Genomic DNA, 18955 nt, shown 5'->3' with positions numbered 1-18955 from the left:
CTGGATGGGATATATGAGTTAGAATCTTTGCTGAATTCCTTTAATGTTGGAATTATTTTATTGTTTAAAATAAAAACCAAAATCAAAACCAGTCAAACAAACAAAGCACTTTAGATAGAAGCTGTGTGATCCAATCGCTGTGGTTGGGTCACTCTGCACCTGGGAATGGGGGCTGGGGGGCACAGACACCGTTGCAGGTCTGAAGCCGGTCCCAGCCACTTATCCTTTTCTTCAAACTCTCAGATAAGCCTCATTAAGACACCAGCCCCCAATTTTATTCTGGCATTTCTTACTCTTCCAAACAGAAAAGACAGAAATGAGACAGAATAGGAAGGAATAAGCACAAATAAAAAAATCATCTGTGCAAGAAAATTGGGAAAAGATTAAAAAATGGTCAGACCAAAACATGGCAGAGGCATGAAGCTCTCCCACCCAGCTTCCCCCCCAGCCTGGCCAGTTGTGGGTTTATATTCACGTGCATAATTCTTTAACTAATTCGTGAGGGAGGAGTGCGCAAGTGCAGAGGAGGCCTGGTTTGCTCTGCTGCGTCTCTAGTACCCAGCACGCGGGAGGAGGCCAGTCTCTGCTGGCTGGCAAGCAGATACAGTTCCTACAGCGGCATACAAATCACGGGGAGCTCCCAGGAGAAGATGCAATCATGTGACGTATACTAGCTTCATTCTTTTGTTTTCTATTTGATCACCATGGAGTTCAATAGATGATTATGCTGTGGTGATTTTAAAAATCAAGACCAAATTTTTTGAAGCACTGGAAGACAAGTTAAAGTAATCTTCCAGAATGAAGGGAGACCCTCATTGCTATACAAAATTATATATAAGAGGTTGTGAGGGGAATGGGAAAATAAACAAGGAGAGAAATGAATTACAGTAGATGGGGTAGAGAGAAAAGATGTGAGGGAAGGGGAGGGGGGATAGTAGGGGATAGGAAAGGTAGCAGAATACAACAGTTACTAATAGGGCATTATGTAAAATTGTGGATGTGTAACCGACGTGATTCTGCAATCTGCATTTGGGGTAAAAATTGGGAGTTCATAACACACTTCAATCTAATGTATGAAATATGATATGTCAAGAGCTTTGTAATGTTGTGAACAATCAATAAAAAAAAAAGAAAAAAAAAAGAAATCTTCCAGAAAAGGGGGTGGGTGGGAGAAAGACACGGGAAAGAAAAAAGATGAGACACACAGAGGATCAGGCTAGGAGCCAATATCCAGGTAACGGGCAATTCTGAAAGACTGAAGCAAGAAACTGGAGGAGAGAAACCTAAAGAGAGGTGCAGCCATTCCTGCAGCAGGAATGGAGATGGAGAGGTGAGTGCGCTAGCGTCAGCAGCTGCTCTAGGAATGGGGGATGCAGGCTGACACCCCTTGCTGAGTGCAGGTCATGTCTGCTGGGAGCTGCAGGCAAGAGACATCACACAATGTGCCCTCAGGTGGTGGCAGTGATACAGGGACTAAGCTGAGGGAGGAAACCTCAAACCATGGCAGAAGAGTGGTGGTCATCCCAATGACTGGGCAGAAGGAGGCCTGGTGCATCAATGACAGACCGCACAGAGACCTCTAAGACAGACAAGGGCAGGGAAGAGAAGGGAAGGAGGATGTCAAAGGACACAACATGTGACACTGTCCTGAGATGTTTTTCAGGCGGGGCAGGGGACTGGTCATTGAACATAGTGCTGTTCCATCACTGAGCCACACCCCCAATCCTTTTTATTTTTTATTTTGAGACAAGGTCTTACTAAATGCCTAGTCTGGCCTCAAACGTGTGATCCTCCTGTCTCAGCCTCCTACTGGGATTACAGGCATGTGCCATTGTGCCCATCCCCTGAAGGATTTTTAAATTTAAAGGGGTAATAAAGACAAATAAAGCCTTAAAAAGGAGAAATTCTTTGAAAAATTAAAATCTGTTTAAGAAGGTGAATTATAGAAGACTGTTTAACCCCTTGGTGAACAATAGTTACATTATCATAATATTAACAGAATTGATTTTAACCCTTATAATTATTATGCAGATAAGAACAAGAAACTAAATTTTTGATTAAAGAAAGAATGTAAATTTGAACATGGACGATAGAAATGTAACACACAGATGACGGAATTTAAGGGAGAGGGAAGGCTGAGGGAAGTGAAAATGAGAGGCCAAAAGAGTGTGTTTCTAAGTGATGATCCAAAAAACAAAGGTGCGAGCCCATTACATACAGTGCCCAGGACAGATCATGGCAGACTAGAAAGATCGATGTTACTAAACTGGGAGGTGAGAGCACGCAATGAAGCCCTTGCCACCAAGGAAGGGACTGTGCCTCTGGGCACAGAGCATAACAGTCTGAACTTGGTCCACCAAGTGATACGAAGATGCCTTTTAGAAGAATCAGTTAAAAAAGCCAAGAGTGAAGCAGGTGTCTCCAAGGTGAGACGAGAGGTTGGACAGGAAGTGGATTTTTGCTCTTTTATCCTGTTCTGTGTGTGTATGTGTGTGTGTGTGTGTGTGTTTAATGATTTGCTTGAATTATTTTCACCCAAATTGTATTTTACAAAAGTTCTATGATACAAATGCAACGGACATGCCCCCCTGCTCAGATTCAGACACCTGAGCTGAAGAGGGCGAATTTAATTCTAGCTCTACTGAAGTGACCTGTGCTCTGATGCCTTTCGCAGACAGCCAGCTGTGGCCAGCAGGGGAAGCCCCAGGGACCTGCCCAGGCACTGGGTAGTGGCATGCCACCCTCTCTGTAGCTAGGGCTGCAGTCACACCGACAGCCACTCACCGCGCCACTCCACCGTAGTCCAAGCCCTCCTCCCCACGGAACTTCACCATGAGTCGCTTCTTCAGGTCCTTGGGGCGCATCTTCATGATCTGACGATAGGACTCCTAAGTATCACCAATATGGCAGGTTGAGAAAGAAAGCCTCTGCTTTTTTTTTTAAATTTTTTTATTTTTGGTTTACTATTTTTTTCTTTCTTGATTCTTAAAGGTACTAAAAGACCAGAGGTCATGGTTAACGGAGCAGCCATTGACCCCCAAGTCTCCTCTGGTTGCTACGGCAGGGCCCCGCCATTGTGTCTAGCACATTCCATCTCCTCTGCCACAGCTTCTCCCTCCAGAAACAGCAAACACACACAGTCCAGGGAACACCTAAATGTGTGGTCAGCATAATCACTAAGAATTTAAGGACAAATGTCCTCATTAGGGCTGATTTGTCTCTACATAAATTAATTTTAATGTGCCCTATAAAAATTTATGTACTTTAACCCAAATGAAGATGTCACTGAGTCTGGATGTTCCAAGAATTCTGGGCCTGTTTTAAGTGAAAAATCACACGTGATTTCCCAGAGTGAAAAAGGTAGAAAGGGTTTAAGACAGACAAAAAGCAGCTTTCCCCCAGCACAGACCCTGTGAGGTCACAGCATCGTGGTCCCTCACACTCGGCTCGCAGACTGCAAGTGGCTAGCTATTGGCACCGACTCTTGGTGAAGGAGCACTTAGAATCTCTTCATGCCTTGAGTGCAGCGCTGTTCAAACTCTACCCATCCCAGGAGGCACAGGGGTGCCAGTGAGCAGCAGCTGGAAGCAGTGATTCAGGTCTTTCCCACTCCAGGCAATCACTGCAGGTGGCTCGGTGGGCAGGAGGTCGCTGCAGTCCCCCAACTCTTCCAGCACTGCTGCACCAGTGTCCCGCCCACACCTGGCCTTCTCCTGCCATGCTCTCCCCCAGGGCAAGGTGCACGCCCCCCACAGTGGTGGGTCTCGCACTCCAGGGCCTCCCTCAGCTGCCAGAGCCCAGAGAGGAGCTATGTGCACTTCTTGAATGGTCTCATTTGGTCATTTTGGGCCACTGTCCCTACTGTTTTGAGAGATGACCCAAAGCCAGGTGAGCTTTGGCCTCATGATCCTCTTTCCTGAGAAAAGGGTCCTGTCTCTTTAGGGACTCTGATGATGCCCTTCCCAGGAACTGTCTGATCTTCCTGTGACCAGAGGAAATGACAGGGAGACCCCCGGCCACCAAGCTTCTCTGAGAAGGAAATGCTCTTAGATGGAGCCCCATACAAAGCAGCAGGGGTCAGAGCAGCTGGGTATGAGGAAAACAGACTGAGAGCATGTGATCTGCACAACACAGAGAGGCACCCCAAGGCAGCGGAGGGCTAGCTTCTGCACCTATTTCTAGGCTTTCACCCCAGAGGCCAGCTATCGAGCTTTTCAACTGTTAGCATCTGAGGAAATATAGTCCCTCTCTCCACATAGGCCTTGGTCCTGAGAAGCCCTGAATTTCACCGAGCAACAGAATCGATACCTGAAATACTAACCAGAAAGCAGAGCTCACTTAAGAGGGAAAACCGCCCACAGGTCAGTTCACTTAAAACCAAGGAGCCCACATCACCCTGCTTATCCCCAGGGCTGACCATCTACACCTGATGAATTCTGTACCTCAAATATTTCTTCTCTAGAAACTTCAATGCGACAATGGCCAGCCTGAGGTTGCTGCAGTGACAGCTCGTGTCTGAGAACTTTGAGTTTCTGGACTAGGTCTCTTTCGTATCTCTGGGCAGGAAGCTCCTCATCCTCCACAGAGCCTTCACTGGGCAGTGGCGGTGGCTGGCTGGGCTCCTTTAGTTGGCACTGGTGACTGGAGGAGAAGAAAATGAGCCGAGTCACACCACAAGCAAAGGCCAGGAGCTCCAAGCAAGGCCCCCGCATGTGGCAGGGACCAAGAAAAACTTGTTATGCAACTTCAGGTAGAGTTCTTTTTTCTGGTGACATAACAAGGTACTAAGATGTGCAACAACTGGTGGTGGCCACCATCCACCTCAATATAGGTCTAGGGCACAATAAAGGAGATTCCCCAATTCCAAGCAATTGTTTATCTTGCACATTGTTGCTACAAACAGAAATAGAAATTGCTCTCGTTTATCTTGCATCTACTACATAATGATGAGTCAGCACACAGCTAGCGGCACCTCAGTAGTCAGAATGAAACCAAGTTGATGGGAATTTTTATTTAAAGGAGATAATCCCGGAGGGCGGCCACACATACAAGAGCAAACAACTCAGTGAAATCCAATGCTAAGCATCCCTTCTTTCAACTGCCTAGGGATTCTTAAACCTGCTCGTTAAGGGCAAAGTATCAGTAAAATCAAAGCAGTAGGACCCATGGAGTGACAAAGTGGCATCTGCCTTGTTCAAGTTCTGCCACTAGTGTCAGCTGCCACTTAGGAGAGCAAAGTGTGATGTTTTGTCCTGAGGACATCACAAATCTGTAACACTGAATGTGGAACACAAGGTCAACCCCAAACTCATTTCTCTACTCCTCATTCTCTGGGCCAGGCCTGCCATTAGAGCACCTCGTGCTGAAGCTTTGTTAACGAAGCTGCTGAGTATTGTCATCCTGGTGACTTTTATTCAGATTGCATATAGAAAAAGAGCAGCAACAAAATATGGCCTCAGTAGTGTCCACGCTAATTTAAGAATTTAAAATTATGTTCATCAAATATTTTACCCTATTTTGCTCATGGTTATTGTCCAACAAACAATGCAGTAAATAAATCAAGAAAAGTGTGAATGGAAGAAAACATTCAGTTGTAAATGAAGAGGTCAACAAAGATTTTTTAGAAAGTCTTACTTCATGATGTGGTGTAACCTTGGATCTGTAAACTGGGTTGTTCGGTTATTATGATCTACAAAATATATCCTCCCAGAAACTGTACTTCTGACTTCCCAACCTGGTGGCAGTGGTCCGAGTTCATCACAATTCACACTGTTAAGGTCTCTACCAAAATGGAAGAAACAGGGAGGTTTATCCAACTGAGTTCAGAGAAGGAAGACCAGGCCTACCCCAGGAACACCACTTCTTAGAGAGACCAGCAGAGTCAGGGGGATCTGAGAGCTGTCACAAAGCTACCGCATTCACAAGCTGAATCAAATGCTCCTAGTCAGAAAGGTTTCTTCACTGAAAGGCTCCCAGAGGGCTGGGGGGGGGGGGGCGGGGGGGGGGGGCCCGGGTTTCAAGGTCAAGTACAATGTGTACTGGAAAACTCGAGATTCTGAGCAGCTGCATGGGACCAGTAGTTTTGCTTTCAAGCTGTTTTTGTTAAGCAAGTGGTCTCCCTTCTAGGCTCTTGATGAATCACCTCAATACAAGCCACAGAAGATGGGGGGCAGGGGGCACAGCATTTCTGATGGAGATGCTTTTGTAATTACCACAAAAGCCTATCATTTCCTACAGCGAGTACTGGAGAGAAACCTCATTCATTTGCAGGTAATATTTCCATTGTAATTATAGATACTGAATCATAAAATCAATATAGACTTGGAAAATCAAAGACAGGAAGCTTATTCTCAGGTGAAACAAATTATGCATAAAAAGGAAATAAACATTACCAAAAAATCTTATTAGGTAGTAATGCTATTTTAAAAAAGAAACTCAACTCTGTTGTGGAGCATGTTGGGGAAAGGAGCTCGGACCTAGGCTCAGCTGTATGGCCTGGTAGAAGGGATTCATACAGAAAAGCTTCATCTCCCCCGAATGGGCCCTCAGGGAATAAGCAAGAGGAATAATAAAGCAGAAGAGAAAAGGGGTAAGAGAGTCTTTATATTTCTTCTTCAACTTATTGTAGAACATTTTAAGCATATAAGAAAGTTGAGAGGGACCATAATGAAATCGCCAATGAGCCCACTTCGACAATCACCAACTCAAGTCAACCTCGTTTCGAATACATCCCATTCACTCCACACCCAACTTATTGAAGGAGTACTCATTTCACTCATCCCTATTTTTAGTTTAAACTGATAGCAACCCATCTGGAAGGAGACTGGCTATGCACGGCAACCGCTGGAAGACCAGCTTGGATGGTGTGCATTTTAGCAAACCTACCTGGGTATCCGGGGGTCATGCCATGTGCTAACTCCAGTCTGTGTGTGCAAAAAGTAAACTTGTCCTTGCACTGTCGTTCTCTGTTCTGCATAAGAAATTAGGGGATAGAATTAGAAAAGTCCAACTCCACGGAGTGGTCACTCTGTCCTCTAGTCCGTTCATGGCAATTCTACACTTCCTTTCACCATTCTTTAACTTTACTGGGAAAGGACCTGAAAGGATGTTGAGGATGTCTCAACATCTGGGTGGGTCTTACTCCTCTTGCTGAGCCATCAGCTGGAGGACCGGCCTTTATGCACATCTGCCACTTCTCTGCCACCTTGAGAATGACCTTTCACATTCATTTTTCTCTGTGTGCGCACAGGACGAGGAGCTCTCGCTTTCAAGCTGGTTTTTGTTAAGCAAGTGGTTTAGGTTCTGGATAATCTTGCTTCTGGATAATCTGCCAAGCCTAAACTACATCCCCCTTCACGTCTGTCCTCTTCATGGGGTGGTCAAGGGATCCCTTCTTCTTGCCCTTGACCCCCTGCTGTCCTTCCCATGCTCCAGTCACAGATCACAGCTGATTCCTCATCTATTTACACAATGCCTGGGTTCTCTTTGGCATTAATGTGCCTAAAATTTCCAGACAGTTTCTAAACTGAGAGACCAGAGCGACTACTGAGAACTCCCTGTCAGCCATACTCATACCTCTTTCCCAGAGGTCTTTACACGGCCACAGCCACCGAGTGGCATAGCCACGTTAACACTTGCAAAAGCAGAGCTCCCGCAGGAACTCAATATGAGGGATGTGGCAGTGTCCTCTCACCATAGCCTTCAGGCAGTTCTGGTGACTGGTGGCCATGTGGACGGTTCTGGGGCGTCTGTAGTGAACCTCGGACTTCTGGATTTCTAAGTCGTTGTGCCTGAAGCCTTTGATCTTGACTTGGGGACTCTGCAAACCTGCAGTTCCCTCCACCTGCGGCAGCACCAGTACCATCCGAGTAAGGGGCCGGTTCCTCCATGAAGCAGCTGAGCGGCCTCCCAGGTCCAGAGTCTTCATACACGGTTCTGGAAGGAAGAAAGGCACAACAGGTGTGGGAACCCTGTGGCAGTGTCACGAAACTTGGGCCTTCAAATTCCACCCAATACTGTCACACGTGTGGATTCTCCTTTCTTTTAATAATTGAGAGAGAGCACCCCGAGTGCTGAGTTTTACACACTCCATCATGTCCTAATTAAACAGGGCAGACTCTTTCAAAAGAACAGGAGGCCAAAAGGAGCCACATTGAAAGTGCCACCAGGGCCACCCATACAGTGCAGCTTACGGTAGAGCTGAATGATGGGGGGAAAAAAACTACTTTGCACTATAAGGAGCCTGTGGAATGAGATAGCATTTTTCTGGGTTTAAAATCAAATCTAAATTCTCCATTTCGCTTGTTATTTTATTCTCTAATGGAATTCCTGGTTACATAAAATACTGCAATGATTCTAAGTGCTTTTTAAATATAAATTTTTACCCCCTGGGCAATTTTGAAGACAATTTACCTTAAGAGGCTATTTTCCCTTATAAGTACTTGAGAAAAAAAAAAAAACCTCTTATATTGAAAAATTTCAAATATATACACAAATTGAGAGACTAGAACTATGAGTCCCCTCTCCCCCCTTCCCCCCAACTCCATGTCCATCAACCAGTGACAACAGCCATCTCTGGGATGCTCTCTGATTCCTCCCCTCTAATGTTTTATCATTTCATCCTTAAATATTTCGGCATACACCTCTCAAAGGTAAGGACTTTTTCCATTATCATGATTACACGTTAATTTTGAAAAAAAATCAAACACCCGCATTCAAATTTCTTCAATTGTCTCAAATCAGGATCCAAAGTCCTCATGCTGCATTTAGTACCAATGTCTCTATGTCTCTTTTTATCATTAATTTATAGGTTCTCCTTCCCTCCTTTTTTCTTGCAGGATATCTGAAGACCTTGGGCTGTCTGCCCTACAGAATGTCCACTCTGGATTTGCTTATTGCATTTCCTCAGGACAGAGTGACACATTCCCTGTCCCCTGTGTTTCCAAGAGGTATGTTAATGTGAGATCATCTCTCCTTTGTGATATTGTCAGAAACTACTGATGATTGTTGCCTATGTCTGTTAATTGACAGGGGATAGGAAAATTGTGACAGTGACTAATGAGTTTTTAAATATTTTGGGTGGTTTTTTTTGTGTGTGTGTGTGTTTTAGGTTCCCCCTTAGTGTCAAGTGTGAACTCACGAATCTTTAATAGATTTGATATGTTTTGATTCATCGTAGTTATAATTCTTATTGATGCTCAAACTGTCCCTTCTTTGGCCAGACGGAGGCTCCCAAGTTGGATCCTGAGTTTTCGGGGCACAACTCCAGCAACAAGTCAGTTGGATCATAGTTTTTTCCCAAAAGCTGTGTCTAGCACAGTGACATAAAAGAGGAAGGTTCCCTTCCTGCAGGCTGAGAGCCTATGGGAGCAGAGAGCTTGGCTGGTGACACCACGGTCATACGTACCCTTCATTTTCTAACAGTCCTCTGCAGTCCACCACCGACCCTCCAGTGCCTATTCTGTCTCGTGTCTGTAAACTGACTAAAACAGAGAAGAACAGCCTTCATTAAAACCAGTGGTGTTTTATACAACGGTAGTACAAAGTGCCATTGCAACTTTATAATTTAGATACCATAGCAAAAAAAAAAAAAAAAAACAAGGCATGTGTATATACACACACACACACAGCCCTGTGCTTTCAATATGCCGGATTTTACTCTAGTAGCTGCATACACCACATGCCATCTGGACAGTCCCTGAAAATGTACAGCAGAAAAGGTGATGGGGTTCTTAAGTTCTCCATAAAGTAACAACGCAAAATTCAGTTCCTTTAACGCACTTTATCCATTAAGGGAATTATGACTCATGTTTAATAAGGACAACGCGCTTTCATTATTTGCAAAATTTAGACCTCAGTATTTACACTCTTGCTTTACTATGAACAACACAACATCTATGAAGTTGTTTTCAGTTGTTTCCCCCCTGGCACATCCCTCCCCCAAATAAAGGAAAAAATTGCAAATGGAAAAGCAGTTAAGTGAGAACTTTTTCATTATGATCATGTTCGGAACGTGTATGCACTGTTCATTAGACTTGGCTCAAGTCTACCTAAGACAAAACCCAGAAGACAGGAGTCATAAAGTCACTCTGCTGCTGTGAGACCATTTTCTTTGATTCCTTGCAAATGCAAACAGTCAACACCAGCCTTACCTAAAATACTGATAAAAATAGGGTATGTAATAGAATAAGCTTCTTAAGAGATAAATCACTTCCTACAGAATGCCAAGAGTCAACACTGTAGCATTAGCACATTTAAATCTTTCTCTCCACATAATCTGATCCTTGACTTTATAATTTACATTATATATGAAATTCATCACAAATCCTCTTTGATTTTTACATATAAGGGGGGGGGCTTCTCGAAGAAACTATGGCCCCAGTTCTTGCATATGTGGCCACCATTCTCAATCCTTGAATTATACAATGACATATTAATTATCCACTATTGTAATGATCAGAATGACATTTAAAATTATAACCCCAAATCTTTCTGTACATGTGTAAACAATAGGATGAAGGCAGTTTGATAAAATAAACAACACCACACACGATACAACCTTTCAGAGATGGCCCATATATGGTCTGTCCTTAGAAGTACGTCAATGCCTACGTGTGCTCCTCTGAGGACAAGCTGAGTGTTATGTTCTGTAAGAGCATCTCTTTATACAGACGAGAAAGTTCTTACCCACTATTTGGCCACGAACTGCATCAGTATCTGAGGGATTTAGTTTGCATAGATCCAAACGCTGGTCTGCAAACAAACAATTCAAAACTTAACCCAAGGAACGTTAACTAGGGGGAGGCAGGAATTCTGTATTCAGCATTCAAAAAAAAAAAAAAAAAAAAGATGCCTCCTAAGCTTTCTTCAGTTGCAATAAGAGGCAGAAGAGCATTTGGTTCTTACAGCCAGTATCTTTTAATCTGCTGATGGCATTGGAGAGCAGCCGCACGCAACCCAGGAAGCCAGCTCCCTGTTTCTTGTGAATTTTCTTGTGGTTCCATACGCTGATGGTTATAGAATCTGTTTTCCCAACGTATCTGAAAAGAAAATGCAAACTTGTTTTAATTGTATTTCTGAATTATGATAATACCATTGAAATTTTATGTGATTGATTTAAGGATTCTTATAAAATAAAGCTGACTCTATAGCCTGCATGTGACAGATATTCGATAAATATACCCACTACTAACTATAAGAAGCTGGGGGGAAAGATCATGCCCAGTTATGCGAGAAGCAGGTATAGATTACCCTATGTTCCTATAATGCTATAAAAGAGGTTCACTGTATTCTAATACTTCCATAGGACAGTGACATGTTCAAAGGTACTCACCAATTGGGCATAACAAATAAAACTAGTTCGTAACAAGGCACTCCTTATAAACTACCAAAAGTATACAAAAAGCACACTAAGACATGAAAGTCCCCCTCATTCTCAGTGTGAGTCAACTATAGAGACCAACTTTCAGGACAAGAGGTGACAATCACTTTCCAAGTCATTTCTGGATCCTTCAAGTAACTGAAACTAAACTTTAGGATATAACTACTACTAAAAATCTGACCCAAATATACACAGTACAATTTGCTAATTAAAAAAAAAATAATCAGTATTACTTTGATGAAACTTTCTTTTGGGTACTAGGGATTGAACCCAGGGGCGCTTAACCACCGAGCCATACCCCCAAGCCCTTTTTTATATTTTATTTAGAGACAGATTTTCACTGAGTTGCTTAGGGCTTCAATAATTGCTGAGGCTGCCTTTGAACTCATGATCCTCCTGCCTCATCCTCCCAAGTCTCTAAGATTATAGGCGTGTACCATGGTGGTCGGTCACTTTAATGAAAACGCAAACACAGGTACATATAAAATAGTGATCTTCAAAGTGCAATTCCATTCTTGAATGAATATACAAAATTGTCTGCTTATATATGTTTGATCATGGGCTTATATACGTTGGATTATGCAAAACTAAATTTTATTCTGCAGAAAATTTCTCTGTATTAAGAAAGCAAAATGTTTTTAAAATCAACAGAACTGTGTGATCCTAATAATGCATTTTTTTTTAGGTTAAAAACTACAACTAGATTTAGGGTTTCACTGAAAAACATGCTCTTTCCTGCTAAAATGACCAGGAGATTGAAAAGTCTGAGGATCATCATTACAGTAAGAAACCATCAAAATCTCTGCAAACACCAAGTGAAAGACCTCCCAAGTACTAAAAGTGTAAAATTTGGTGAGATGTATTTGTTTCACCATTTACTTGTTATCATTCACAAGTTAGCAACTCCCCCGCCCCCACACACCAACATTCTTCCCTAAACCCTCCTCTTCCATGGAGACACCCACTCCCTGCTTTCCCTAAGTGGCTCACAGGTCTCCAACTCACAGATCATAGTGCTGGTTCCACTTTGGATCCAATGTGTTTTTCACAGTGTCGGTTGAGTGGCACTGTCCAGAGCCGTCCACAACAATCTTAGCAAAGGGGTCAGGGAGTCCTAGAGGAGAGAGGACAGCCACACCAGGATGAGAAGAGTCACAGACACCTCTTTCAGGCTAGAGGGAGCTACAAGGTCAGTTAGCAGGGCAGAAGATTGTCCTGGGACTTTATTCTCTGATCTAAGATTAGTTTCAACTGGCAAAGTAAATGATTGCTATTTAGCTTTCTGAGAGAGACACCCTGTGTGCTTTCATTCTCTGATGTTTAGAGGACAGAAAACTATAAAAATGGGTTTAAATTCAAATAAATTTTCATCTCTGCTGACCACTAAGGGGAGTTAATTAAATGGAGGAAAAGGTATCTGTAGTTCATTGTATTTATGCTTTCTAAAAATAGTAGTACCCAGAAATCTCAGTCTGTCTTACCTATGGAATGTCTTACCTACCTTAATTTGGTAAGTCCCTAAATATCAGCGTATGAATCAGACAGGTTTATGGGATCAGACAGGTGGTGAAGTGTGAGGGTTCTGGAGATAGACCTGGAAGTGAGCCACGGCTTTGGAGCTTCCCAGATACTTGGATAAAGCCTTTGAGCCTAAGATTCATCTCTAAAGTGTGAATAATACCACTTAAGAGCTGAGCCGTGATCTTGGGAGGATCAGAAAGTGTGAAGAATTTAGCACTGCAGGCATCTACTTGATAGTAGGTGAATTTCTTACATTAAGGAGTGATTTCTTCCTTTAGGACTCTCTATTTTTTACAATGCTTTGAATTATGGGACTTTAAAAATGTGATTTAATTTAGAAAACTGGATTAATAATTCTACTCAAGCCAACTATTTTACAGGAAAATGTCTCATTTATTCTTGGGAAGAAAACACTTTGTTCAACAGAAAGCAAAACCCTCTAAATAAGGAGGCAGAGAGCCCAGGCATGACATGCAGTTTTTCTGGTATGATTTAAAAATTCTGTGTTTTTGAGCAAGGGAGCCCCTGAGTGGTAGTTGACTGGGAAACCAAGTTTCTCAAACCATGTATTTTTATTCCAAGGCTTTTAGGAGAATACACCCAGTGTTTTTTATAAAGGTTAAAATTTTAGAAATACATGATATTATAAGAGCAAAAATGGGTGTTTACTTACTGAAGAAGTCTTTCTTTGCAAGGTTCTTGGCACATAATACTAAAAACAAACAAAAAAATACTAGGATTAACATTTATGGACAAGATTTCCACCATCGCTAGTCTGTATTTGCAATAGAAAAACAAAGATTTTAAAGATCATCTTTGCCAATAATTTGTCTTTCAAATTTAGTACCACATTAAACAAAAACCCAGCAACGACCTAAAACGTAAAGTACTTTCTCCTCAAATTAGAGACCAACTATAACTAATCTAAAATGCTTTAGTTTAAATTTAAAATTATACTTAAACAGAGCTGAATTTATCAATATGTTCTTAAACTACATAGGAGCCCATAAAAACCAATTCAAATAAGGAAATAAAGACCTGAAACATTTACCTTTATAGCTAGCTATTGCTAACAACTGCGAAAGGAACCAGGCATTTTTGGTGTTCTGATGAATTTTTTTTTTTTTTTAAGTGAGGCACTCTGAACCCAAGGTCTTATATAAGTTTCTTTGACTGGCTTCTTTCCCTCAGCAGGGTGTCTTGGAGGTTTGCCCCCCTAGCATGAGTCAGTGGCCATCCCTCTGTATAACTGAGTAATCCTCTGTATGGATATACCACAACTTCTTTTTTGCTCATTAGCAGATGGACATTGGGTTGTTTCAACTTCTTGGCTAATTATACATAATCCTGTACCTGCTGTTTTATAGTCATGTTTTCTCTTCATTATAAATCTGTGAGTGAAGTTCCTGGAGGGACAATAAGGTAACCGCATGTCTAACATTTTGAGGAGATACCAGGCTGTTCCCCAGAGTCTGCACCACGCTACGTTCCTGCCAGCTGTGTCTGAGGGCCCCACTCACTCTTCATCCTCCTTAATATTTGTTAGTGTCTCGGTGATTTTCCATCTCTGTGGTTTATGATTTGCATTTCTCTGATGACTGAAGCCTTTGAGCATCTTTTCATGTGCTTATTAGCTATTGGTATGTCTTCTTAGGAGAAATTACTTGTCCATTCTCTTCTCCACTTCTAAAAATCCTTATCAACTATAAGATTATTTTCTCCCATCCTGTAGGTTATCTCTTTCTTTATGGTATCTTTTGAAGCACCCAAGTTTTTAATTTTTAACTAAATCAAATTGATCTATTTTCTTCAGTTGTATGTGCTTTTGATGTCATGTCTAAGGCAACCGCCTAACCCAAGGTCTTGAAGATTCACTCCTCCTATATTTTCTTGTAACAGTTTAATGGTCTAGGTGCTGTGGAAACCCAGCCTGGCAGCCCTCGAAACATTAAAAATGCCGTTACCTTACTGTCCCCGGGCAACTTCACTCATGTTTATAATGAAGAGAAATCAATCATGTCTAAATAATAACTTGTGTGGAATTATTTATAATAGCTAAGAAGCAGAAATAACCCAGATGCTCATTAGCTGACAGATAGGACTCATCTATTAGCTCTTAACTATTCCTTTATGTCTAGGATCCATTTTGAGGTTTTTGTTTTGTTTTTTTAAGGGTGTGAACTGGTCCAGCTTCATTCTCTAGCCAGGGAATCTCCAGTTGTACCAACACCATTTGTTGAAAAGACTGTTCTTTCCCACTGACTGGTCTTGGCATCCTTGTTGTGGTCTCCGAGTTCTATTTCACCAATCCATAAGTCTCTTCTCATGCTGGGACCACACTCTCTTAATTACTATAACTTTTTAGTAGCATGGATCTTCTATCATTGCTCTTCTTTTTCAAGACTGATTTTGCTATTCTGAATCTGTTGAGTTTCCACATGAATTTTAGAATCAGCTAACGCCATCTGGAACTCAATAAGGACTGGACTAAATCTGTAGGTGAATTTTGGAAGCACTTATCTTAATAACATGTAATCTTATTATCTTTTTTTTAAGAGAATTTTAATATTTATTTTATTTTATTTTTTAGTTATCGGCGGACACTACATCTTTGTATGTGGTGCTGAGAATCGAACCCTGGCTGCACGCATGCCAGGTGAACGCGCTACCGCTTGAGCCACATCCCCAGCCCATAATCTTATTATCTTAATAATATGAAATCTCTGTATCCACATGTAATTTCTTCCATTTATTTAAGATCTTTTTTTTTCAATACTTTCAGCTTTGTTTTGTAGTTTTCAGAGTATCCATTTTGCACCTCTGTTAAATTTATTCCTATTTTATTTATTTTTTATGCTGTGGCATAATGAATTGTTTTCTTAATTTCATTTTCTGACTGTTCATTGACTATGTGCAGAAAAACAATTGATTTTTATATATTTAACTTGTACCTCACAACCTTGCTGAACTCATTAATTAGCTCTAACACTTCTTTGTGGATTCCTTTGCATTTTCTACATGTGAAATCATGTCATCTGAAAATATATTTCTTTCTTTCCAATCTGAATGCCTTTCTTCTCTTGCCTAATTGCACAATGCCTTCAGTACAATACTGATTACAACTGGTAGAAATCCTTGTCTGTTCTTGATCTTAAACTTCAAATTTTCAATCAGTGGAGCATGTGTGAGCTATTGGTTTTCAATAGATGCCCTTTATTAGGCTAAAAATTTTTTCTTCTATTCCTAGTGTCAGTATTAAATGTTCTAACCATATAATGGTGTGACATTTTGTCAAGTGCTTTTTCTGCATCTACCAAGACTTTCATTCAGTGTTTGCCTTTAACTATTGATAGTGTTATTACATTAATTGATTTTCATATGTTGAACCAACCTTACAATTCTGAGAGAAATTCTACTTGATAGTAATTCATAATCCTATTAATACTCTGCTGTTTTCATTTTGCTAGTATTTTGTCAAGGAATTTTGCATTTCTATATCGGCCAGTTCTGGGCCCTCATTTTTGTAAGAGCGGGTACCACACTGCTTCTGAATGCAACGACTCCGGTCCCACATTTCAAAAACATTATTCTGTGTTTGTATTTACAAGGCTAGTGATGTTGTAATTTAATGCTCATTCCAGTGGAATTTGGTTACATCATAAAATGGAGAAGGTCTTAGTAATATTAGCACAAAGAAAATTTTGCCTCAATTTTGTGTAAAGGTCATTTAGGGTCATTCTGAATCTTGTTTAAAGGCATATGATCCCGCCTACTAAAATAATTTTGTGGTCTTAAGATATAATTATCTTTGTCTGCTCTAGGAGGTTATAATAATAGAAGATAATTCATTAGACAGTATAAAATTCCACTCTATCTAGATCTAGCACTCCTTTCTAAACAAATAAGTTTAGGTACCAGTTATGCATGAGATTCTGGGGATACAACAAAGAATAAAAGAGATATTTATTCTTAGAGAAAATGAAGCTTATTTTCCAGCGGAGATCACTGCACGGTTGCTTCAGCCCAATCTCTGAAGTGCCCCTTGACCTTGGCCACATCTCGTCTCTTGCAGCCCATGATTTCCTAACTACCACCATAGCTCTCCTAACACTGGGGATACAAGAACAAATTACACAATATTCACTAAACATCTGAAATTTTGGAAGGAAAGTGTCTTGCTCACAAAAGATGGGGTCCTGAGAGTGCCACCTGTGGCGTCACACACTCCCAGAATGAGCCACAATGACAGAAATTTAGTACTTTATTCTATCTTGAGAAATGTCCTAATTTCAGTCAATACTTCACTATTTTTCTATCCACCTGCTAAAAACTTCTGCTGTATTTTTTTTTACTCTTCCCTATTTATGTGTCCTATTTTTTCCCTCTGTCTCTTGAATTTGTCCTTTCTTATCTTGATATCACTCTCCTATCTTTAGTTTCATCTACTCAAAACAGGGCCCTTCTGCCTGAAGCTTCACAAGTCTCCATGCTGGATCATTCTTTGTTTTTCCCTCTCTTTTTCTTTGGAGACAGGGTCTCCCTGTTACCCAGGCTGGTCTAAATTCATGGGCTTAAGGGATCCTTCCACCTCAGCCTTCTGAGGAGCTGGCACTCCAGGCCAGTACCATCACACCCAGTGGAGTAATTTTCATGTTCTTAGGCTTGAAACTCTGAAATCTAAATTTCTGCCTGGGTTTTAAGGTTTCCCATCCCCAACTATCCCTTTTATTTCCTGTTCTTCCTCATGGTCTACTTGGATTCACTCCCCCTCCTGTCTAGCCCAGAGGTTTAGCCTTGTTCCTTAACCCACCTGACAACACCTAGTGAAGCCTCCTTCAGGCCCATGTTTCCCAAATGACACTCTGTGATCACGTTTCTACTAGGGCCAGACAAAAAAATAAGGACACTGTAGTGGAATTTTCACAAGACTGAACTAATGACTTGTAAATGACCTTTTTCCTGAGGTTCTATCTTTCCTTTTTTTTTTAAATGTTAAAATATCCTCTCTTTAAAGAACTGAGGTAACAAAACCTGTTGATAATTTTAAGAATAACTTCGCCAAATAAAATAGTTCGCAATATTATATTGATACCCACATCTAAATGTTTGGGATGATCTGAAAATTACTACCCTAACCATGGATGATCTAGTTCTTCTTTTTAGTGCAATTTACTCTAAGAACCACAGAGTTTAGCACTCAACAACTTTCCATGCAGGTTGCTTGTCACCCCAACTAAAGTCCTCTGCGGGAGGAGTCAAAACCTCAAAACATATAAATGGCACATATAAATGTGGCACTGACCATGGGGATTTGATGATGAACTAAAAACAGAAAATAAGCCAAAGAATAACAATGATAGCAACAAAAAACTATGCTATTATTTCCATAGCTTTAAACATCTAAATAAAATGTTGATTTATTAGAAAATATAACTTACTCACCCAGGAGACCTGTGAACATGTGTGTTTGCTATCTACTTGATCTAGCTTTTAGGTCTAAAACTCACTTTTAAAATTTTCTCTGGGGAAAAAAATCCTTTTAGATACAAAAAGGGGTAAGAACAAAATCCCTGCTAAAGAAGGGGATTTTCTGCCTGTGAGTTTTACTACCACACCACATTCAAGACCACTGGCCCATAGCCATTGATCTGTCCATTCTGGTACAAGTGAGGAAATCTTCAGATTTGTATTAGAAGGAAAAAAAAAAAACACTGCAGTTATATCAATAGACTCGAAATGCCAAAGAACTCAAGCCCATGCACCTGTACCAGAACTAAACTGCATTCTATTATCTGCTCACTAAAACACTTTTTTTCAGGTCCTTCTCAATCCACAACTACACACATTCTCAACTCTTCAGGCACCATTACACGATAAGATAATTTTCCTTTTCAGGGGAAACTTGTCTATGTTAACAAAATAGTCTAGCAATCACCAGCCCACCCTATTGACATCAGAGGGTGGGGTGAGTCTCTGGTGAAGTCTCTGGTAAAGTGAGTAACAATCCTCAGATGGGTTTCCAAAATACATCCTTGCTTAAAATATGGAATTCAT

General features: G+C 41.2%; 1 protein-coding gene across 5 annotated transcripts in view; it reads right to left on the bottom strand.

Moving 5' to 3' along the window:
- The window catches only part of SMURF1 (SMAD specific E3 ubiquitin protein ligase 1), a 94222-nt gene that overhangs the window by 11591 nt on the left and 63676 nt on the right, over positions 1 to 18955 (bottom strand). For 2 of the 5 annotated variants that reach the window (XM_081298555.1, XM_081298556.1), the window contains exons 2-11: positions 13575 to 13613; positions 12386 to 12494; positions 10906 to 11039; positions 10687 to 10752; positions 9407 to 9482; positions 7694 to 7935; positions 6886 to 6970; positions 5635 to 5781; positions 4443 to 4641; positions 2785 to 2888 (exon numbers count right to left, since the gene is read on the bottom strand). In XM_081298555.1, coding sequence (XP_081154681.1) covers positions 2785 to 2888; positions 4443 to 4641; positions 5635 to 5781; positions 6886 to 6970; positions 7694 to 7935; positions 9407 to 9482; positions 10687 to 10752; positions 10906 to 11039; positions 12386 to 12494; positions 13575 to 13613 — 1201 coding nt within the window. Of the gene's footprint in view, positions 1 to 2784; positions 2889 to 4442; positions 4642 to 5634; positions 5782 to 6885; positions 6971 to 7693; positions 7936 to 9406; positions 9483 to 10686; positions 10753 to 10905; positions 11040 to 12385; positions 12495 to 13574; positions 13614 to 18955 lie in introns of those variants that run through there. The other 3 variants (XM_081298558.1, XM_081298557.1, XM_081298559.1) reach the window with 3 other exon arrangements.

The sequence above is a fragment of the Spermophilus citellus genome, assembly GCF_964194105.1.
Source record: "Spermophilus citellus genome assembly, chromosome: 6".
NCBI lineage: Eukaryota > Metazoa > Chordata > Mammalia > Rodentia > Sciuridae > Spermophilus > Spermophilus citellus.
Note: the sequence above shows the minus strand (reverse complement) of the source record. Positions and strands in the feature narration are given on the sequence as shown.